This window comes from Sinocyclocheilus rhinocerous, unplaced genomic scaffold (assembly GCF_001515625.1).
Source record: "Sinocyclocheilus rhinocerous isolate Xijiao unplaced genomic scaffold, SAMN03320098_v1.1 scaffold77, whole genome shotgun sequence".
In the NCBI taxonomy this organism is placed as follows: Eukaryota; Metazoa; Chordata; class Actinopteri; order Cypriniformes; family Cyprinidae; genus Sinocyclocheilus; species Sinocyclocheilus rhinocerous.
The window spans coordinates 134859-143111 of record NW_015635045.1 but is presented as its reverse complement, the minus strand read 5'-3'; the positions used below and the strand labels follow the sequence as shown (position 1 = coordinate 143111).

The 8253-nt window shown below is 39.5% G+C and overlaps 1 protein-coding gene across 3 annotated transcripts in view; it reads right to left on the bottom strand.

The window, feature by feature from the left end:
• Window positions 1–1940: 1940 nt before the first annotated feature.
• Window positions 1941–8253, bottom strand: part of LOC107746344 (stAR-related lipid transfer protein 13-like) — a 58313-nt gene continuing 52000 nt past the window's right edge. For all 3 annotated transcript variants that reach the window (XM_016560498.1, XM_016560499.1, XM_016560500.1), the window contains exons 12-14: window positions 5637–5854; window positions 3476–3649; window positions 1941–3335 (exon numbers count right to left, since the gene is read on the bottom strand). In XM_016560498.1, the coding sequence (XP_016415984.1) occupies window positions 3218–3335; window positions 3476–3649; window positions 5637–5854 (510 nt within the window). In that variant the 3' untranslated portion in view covers window positions 1941–3217. The remainder of the gene's footprint in view (window positions 3336–3475; window positions 3650–5636; window positions 5855–8253) is intronic.

Genomic DNA, 8253 nt, shown 5'->3' with positions numbered 1-8253 from the left:
AAAATGATAAAAATCCACCCAGTGGTTTTTTGTTAATCTACTAAAATCTTTATCCCTTTCTCAAATCGAGCCGATCTTAGATGCCCCTCCCACGATAGTTTGATTGACAGTAGCGTTTCAACACAGACTGGACTGGCGTCTTACCTTATGCCGCGTTCCAGGCAACCCGTAACCCGTGTTTTTCCAACCTTCTACCCGTGAAAGTGCACTGGAACGGCAGTCAAACCCGTGACTTCCCACCCGTGAACTCGTACTAGATCGATGTACTCCCAGTTCCGCGCTCTGACGTCACATAGCCCGCGAAACAACAATGGCAGCCCCTTTCTGTCAAGACTGCAGCTGTGCACAGAGCCTATATAGGGGGTAGTGCAAATGACATACTTGTATAACAAAATAATGTTTATTCTAGAAGTTTGTTTACATCTAGCTACCACAATTCCTTGCGCTCAGGCAGTTTGGCATGACTTGCCTGGAACGCTACAAAGTCGTGAGTCGTGGTTTGAAGTCATGACTTACGGGCTCAAAAACCTGCCTGGAACGCAGCATTAGTCCCACTTAAACCCATTCAAGGAGGCTGAAATCGCAGATTTGTTGAACAAATTCTAAGTGCATTCTACACGTGAATGCCTGTACTACCTGTGTTGGTTTTGGAGGTAATGACGTATAATGCGCTTACAGTATGTATGTATATATTAATTCAACATTTACATAAGCACGTGCAAGTGAATATCAATGAGCACAAACAACGTTTGTTTAGTTTGGTTAGTCTGGTTAGAGGTGGTAGTTATAAGTGATGTCAGCCTTTTTACAACTTCCAATGAGTGTAGACACGCTCTACTCTTTCTAAAACCTTGCCGCTTTGGCGTAACTTGCTATCATTTATCAAGCGGGTTGAAACTCCTAACTCCATCTAGCAATGAAACATTCTTCTTTTTGTTGGAACTGTCGCTTTTCATCTCTTTATTTGTCATCCTATTATTTTAGGACTTTTAACTGTGCATGGCGTTCTTGACAGTTCAAATCGCGAATCATAGAAAAATGCTCTAAGTTCACCAAGCTTCCGATGGCCCACATGGGCTACATGCTGCAAATGTGCCAAGAGTTAACAGGCAGAGAACGAAACAAAACATTCTGATTGGCTAAACAAAGAATCCAAAAGCAACAGACGGGCGTTTTAATTTTCTATATTTACAGAAACGAGAGGTGTCACAGTTATTTCAGTGCTAACTTTCAGGAAATATAGTTTTAAAATGTAAAAAAAAAATCACTAACAGCACCTGTAATGATAAAATGGTCTGCTAATGACATACAAAAAAACAAAACAAAAAAAACACCTTTCTGCAGTTGACAGAACTTGAAATGTCTCTGTGAACAAACTAAATTTCCTTTAAAAACTCAACCCACTGTGTATTGTATTTCTGGCCATTCCAAAAACATTTCACTCTCATGTAACATTAAAAGGTGCTTGGGAACCGTCGCCTGTTGGGCCGTCTTCACAGCATAATTGGCCAATTTTAGACACTTTAATAATTAATGAGGCAAAAAATAAGGAGCACTTTATCTCCCCAGAGAAATTACAGCTCACAAGGAGTTTTCACTGCGACAGGGCAGACTGTCAGCCCAGACTGTGACTCAGATGCAGTAATTACTCTGTATCAATCAAACACATTTGGAATGAATACTGTAGAAAAGCAGCTTGTATAAATGGGAGTTCTCCATCACTTTCCCTAAAATACATTTACCGACATGTTTGCCAACTAAACCTGTGTCCTTAGGTGTCCTACAACACCTTGTGCCAGCAGGACACCATTGTGGTCTAAATGGATTGCTGTACACTGTAAGACACCTGTTAGCGGAATTAAATTCTGTTTTCAGGCTTAACACCTTGGATTGTATAAAAGGCAAACAGAAACACCAAAACTTTTTTGGAAAAGCTCCTTTATTCTAATTGCACCGGAGGCTAAATTGGCACGATACACAAAAGAGTATGACTGAAAATGAATCAAATCAACATTATTAGAAAATGACACCTGTGTTTAACACTGAATTATCTTTTTTTTTTTTAAAGACTTGAAACAATAAAATAAACAATATATGTAAATGGATTTCTGTACATCACAAAAAGCACACATAACCACATTGTGGCACTTGAACCATTTCACTTTGAGGCAGAATGCTTAAAACAACATACATGCAGTTATACTTTTAAATAAATAAAATACTAATATTACATAATGCCCTGGTGAAACAGCACAGATTTAAAGACAAATATAAGATGAAAGACAAACACAATTTTCTCTTTAGTTGCTCAAAGGCACAATTAAGAACAGTAATAAAACGAATTATCTAATTATATCACAAAAAATATCTTTAGCTCTAGAGAAGTTAGAAATGTAAAAGTAAAAAATTAAAGCTGCATTAAAGTCTTTTGAATATTATTCCCATGGATTCCATGCCGACTAAGTTATTAAAACTTCACAATTGAAATTTGCAACATGCAAATGGCTGATGCAAATAAATAAAAAGGGGGTAGGAGAAAAGGAAGAAAGGGATTGAGGTCACAAATATAACTACACTGTATCAGTGGAGAGGGTGCCATATTTGCTCAACAGCACAACAGTTTCTATGAGTCTGTTGGACTGATGATGTACAGAATGCAAAGTACACAGGGAGCTTATAACAACAGACCCCGTGTCTTATAATGTTATACATGTTTGGTGATTGGCTGTTTTTTCTTTGACAGCTGGTCATTATCAGTGCCACATGGCAAAATTCCTGTGCAATTAAAAAAGCAAAACTTGTTTACATTTACCCTGAGAATGAATGAGCTGTCTGACAGACCACACCGGATTATTAGACAAAGAATTTAAAGCACATTGCTTAACACAAACAGATATAAACACTCACACAAACGAAACACACATACAAGATTAGACGCAATTTCAACAGTATGATTGTGAGCTTGAGCTTTTTCACATTAATCGCCCACGGCTTTTAAAACCACAACGGGTTTGTTTTTTGCATAGTCCAACTACTATTCTACACAGTACTGTCTTCTTTTTCATTCATTCCCGAACTGATTAATAAACTAGTTAAAAAAAAAACATTCTCTACTATTCTTACTCTTCCACCTTCTGACTTGCGAGGCCATCTTGGTTTTGCACATGTGCTCTCATAATTTTCATTCTTAAATCATACAAAATAGTCCAAAGTGGGTTCAGAGTTTGGTCTCAGGTCCTCGTGCCGACAGAACAGGGAAAGAACTGCGTATTCTTGCCACTTCCATTGCACACAGATGACCGAACACTTTGTTATACCAATCAGGAGAGCGCCCCCTGTGGGAGAGAAATACATAAGGTTCAAATTAATGACATTATTGTAAACAAGCCTGCTATTTTTGTTCAGTATATTGTAGAGACTCAAAAAAAGCATGCCGTACTGTGCCTGAGTGATGTAGCAAACCATCGTGTCTTACCGTAGATCAGCTCTGCAGTAATGTGTGAGCCGGGACCGCCCCATTCCACATGGCTCAATAAAGATGCGTGATGTCAAAAGCACGGCCCGTAATCCTGCCTCCAGCTGGACATTATCATGGTCCACAGAGGACGACACTAGAACACACACCCCTTTTGGTAGATCACACCAGTGTCTGCAACACAAAATGCTACATTTAGGGTGCTTTCACACCTGTAGATCGATTGCTTTGTTCCGAAACAGGGATTAAAATGATTACAATGTTGCTTTTTATTCTTGGTGCGGTTCGCTTTCACACGGCAAAGTAACTAAACGGACCAAAATCGTTAATACAAGTCACGTGCGAGTAAACTGTCCTCTCATTGGTCAAAGTTCCACGATTTATTTTCAGGAATTCCGCTCATAGCCGTCATCCGTCAGGATGGAACGACAACAGTTTCGAGGGCTTATTGTTGGGTTTTTGTAGACGTCGTTATATTAATTTATTAATTTATCATTTTGAGCAGGAGTCCAGGGTTCGTCGGGAAAACATTGTTAAAATGCACCTATTATGAAGAGCAATAAGACGGCATTATAAAATGAAAAGGCGCGCTTTGATTTTGAATGGCGAAGACGTGCTCACCCACAGACATCGTCTACTGCTTTAACTTACGCAATTAATTACCCATTATACATTGTGATATAACCTGGTTCGTTGGTCCGTTGGATCAGATTGCTTTCTCACCACAACCAAACAGCTCCAGAGTTCTGCTCCACATAGACCCAAACGAACCGAGCTAAGGGGGGAAACGCGCCAGGTTCCGAAACAATGGGCCAGGTGTGAAAGCACCCTTAGATTCACAACCAGGAGGCCAGGGCCCACTAGTACCTTTTCCACCAGAATAATTCACATTCTGGAGCCAGACCCAATTCTTGGGCTGATGAACCGAAGCCTATTGCAAACTGGCCATGTGTTTCCACAAACAAATGGTGTATCCGACAACAACCAGTCAACAAAACAAACACTGCATGTCCTGGTGTTTTTTCAGGCAGTTTGAGATGGTCATCACTGCCGAACACAAGATCCAGGGGGCGTGGTTGGATCCAGATTCAACTCCTCCCATCTTAAATATACCTAAACCTACCCTTCTCCACCCCCTGATCCCTAAACCCACCCATCTCCACCCCCTAGATGTGGATCCAACCACGCCCCCTGGATCTTGTGTTCTGCAGTGAGGGGCTACTGGGCAGTTTGGCACTTATGTACTGCTTTTCACAGTACTGGGATTCTAGATACCAACAGCTCTCATAACTGCCGGTGCTCTCTTCTTTCCTTGCTGGAGAGATATTGAAACTGAAACTGCTGATTCAACTGCTCTCTTGCATGCCAGGTGTCGCTCTCAAACAGTGGCACAGCACAAATCTGTGCCCCCCTGAGATACAGCCCAGAACTCCCTTTCCATGTCAGTCTTCAACGTGCGTTCACGACAGTACCTTGACGCATGCGTCAGAACACAGACTCCTGCGTCAGCAACACCACACGAATGCGTTGAGGTTGAGAGACTGACACGGATGAGAACAATTGTTGAATAAAGTCATTATTTTTGTTTTCTATGCGCACAAAAAGCATTCTCGTAGATTCATAAAATTACGGTTGAACCACTGTACCACATGGACTATTTTCATGATGTCCTTACTACTTTTCTGGGCCTTGAACATGGTAGTTCCATTGCTGTCTATGCAGGGTCAGAAAGCTCTTGGAATTCATCAAAAATAGCTTAATTTGTGTTCCGAAGATGAACGAAGGTCTTATGTGTTTGGAACAACATAAGGATGAGTAATTAATGACATAATTTTTATTTTGGGGTGAACTATCCCTAACATATAGTTCTGAAATCACTAAATGAACTGTGGTTTCTTTATAACAAGTACTCAGGAATATATCCTTTCTAATGGATTTTCTATCATAATTTGGAACCGACAATCCTAATGAGATCCCAAAACAACCTGCATAGAAATCGTGATCTTAATCTTATTCAAGAAGATTCTTATGTGATCCTATTAGGGGTCGTATAAGCAAACATGTACATCCAAGATTTCTGTTAGAAGTTTGTTAGTTATTGATGTAACACAATAAAGAACTAAACAGATTACACAAAAAAAAGTTTCCTGCAGCTGTGTACCTGAGCACTATGAAGTTTCTACGAGGATGTGGAGCCATGCTGTCTGTGATGTAATGGAAAACCTCTGTGTTGTTTTCCAAAGTCTCAATGACTCGACTGTGCAGAAGGTCTTCATCCCACAGGTGGCGCTCTCGCAGAACACGCTGCAGCACCACAGCCGGCGGGGCCTCTATCTCCACCGAAACTCGCCAAAGACGCATCGGGTGCCCGTCTCCTACCTGCAAACAACCAATCATTAAAATGATGAGGGTCATGCCAAAACTAAAATGATGGACGTATAACACATAATAATACAGATGGCTTTGAAAGTTCTGGAGGTGGTTCTTTAGCAACTGGAAAATTAGTTGATCAGAAGAGCATATCTGTGCATGTCTCACAGCGGGCCACCACAATGAGCTCCATTAAAATGATCCTCAGGTTGACCATTTCAGCAGGTGTGCTGATGGCAGATGGCCTAAGCCCTGGTTTGTGCCAACAGTTCTCATGGTGCTTGGGCATCTGATATTTTCAGGTTAAATCTAAGGGGCGGACTGCCACATGCATTAAAATCTCAATCCCCTGAGTGTAAGCGACAAGAGACAAGAAGGGAACATCTGTCTACTGTGAGCAAGTACAATTCAGCCTTCTTGACTGATAGTAACTGCCCAACTCCCTGACACACAGGGACAAAAAAACAAATGCACTCTGCAATCGGACTCAAATCAATCCATTTTGAGTAGAATGCCTTGCAAAAGCCATATATTTTTCACAATAAATAGGTGAAATCAAAACAGGTATTTTTTTGTTAAGCACAAGTCAGTACATGTTTCTAAAAACAGTAAGCTATCCTCAGTGACCTTATTTGTATCTCTACTGAAAGTGCCGAATATGACTGAAATTTGATGAGTTAATTACACAAACAAATTAACACATTTTCTTGTTATTCTGACACATTTTGTCTTGAATCAGAAGGCAGGACTGGGAATCTTTCCCGAGAGCTCATAAAAACTGGAATTATCAGGAAGAAGATGAAAACAGCAGGGTTTCTAAGAGTTTTCAAAACTCTTATGTAACATAATAATACTAACATTTTATTTGCTTTTGTTGTTCTGCAAAGTCTCCTTGCTGCTATAATCTGCTCTAAAACTATATAACTGAACTGTAAATAACATTCAGAGTGAACACTTATTAAGAAACTTATTAAAAACACAGACCATACAGATGTGTAATGGATGTGTTTTTTTAATGATTCAGACATCTGAGGTAATTTCTGACTGTTCATTAGAACAGCCAAAATCCATTAAGTGATTTCTGAACCATTACTGTCTTGTAGTTTATAGTTTTGCATGCCTGTCAAAATAAAAATATGTGAACCTCACAAACAACATTCACATCAAAACCAATTAAGATCTTTTTAGAATTATGTTGTTTGTGAGAAAAAGAGAAGCTGTCATGCATGGTGGTTGAGGGAATTAAACCAAACACCTTCCAAGTCTTTTTAATGGAAATTTAAGAATTCAAGACACACTGTGCTAAAGAAAAGGAAAAAATAAATAAAATGGAACATTCTTCATGCTTGTTTTTCAGATTCCTTCTGGCAAACTGTAGATGTCATGTGACATTTTAACAGTGACTTTCTCCTCCTCCAGTGCCACTCTAAAGCTGTGACTGATGAAGTACTGTGGAAGCAGTTGCATGCACTGTCTCTCCAGTCCCAGCCACTGAAACCTGTAACCTTCATGCAAGTCACCGTGTTGAGGACAGCCTGCCGTAGGTAGATTTACAGCTGTGCCACGCTCCTTTCCATTTCTTAATAATTTCTAAATTGATTTAACCACACTTCGATAGATATTCACTGACTTGGAAATGTGCTTGAAACCATCCTAGCCTCATGTTTTTCCATTCCTCTTTCACAGAGTTGCTGAGAGTGCTCCTTTTTCTTCACGGTCCAAGTGCTGGCACAATATTGACTCACCAAACAGTTGCAGAGGTGCATTTATACTACAAACAACTGAAATCACTTGACAATTTTTTAATATAGATAATTATTTTTATAGAGGTCTAATTAAGGAGTATTCCTCTACAGCAAAATTTTTTTTTTAATCCACTGTGAATCAATGCTGTAACAGCATACCACGCAAGAGTCCAAGGGGGATGAAAACTGTTTATAAGCACCGTTTCCCTCTAAAGGATCTCAATGTAAGAAATGCGAACTAAAGTCCAGGCTGATCTTAAAGGGTTAGTTCACCCAAAAATGAAAATTCTGTCATTAATTCCTCACCGCAAGACCTTCGTTCATCTTCGGAAGACAAATTAAGATATTTTTGATGAAATCCAAGAGCTTTCTGGCCCTACATAGACAACAATGGAATTTCCACATTCAAGGCCAAGAAAGGTAGAAAGGACATCTTTAAAATAGTCCATGTGACATCAGCGTAGGGCTGGACGATATGGCCAAAATTGATATCACGATATATTTCTTAATTTCGGTCGATACGATATAATTCCGATATCGATATGAACACTATTTATCTGAAATAGAAATCTTTTGTAACATTATAAATGCCTTTATCATCACTTTTGATAAATTTTAAGCATCCTTGCTAAATAAAAGTATAATTTCTATAATTTCTTTCCC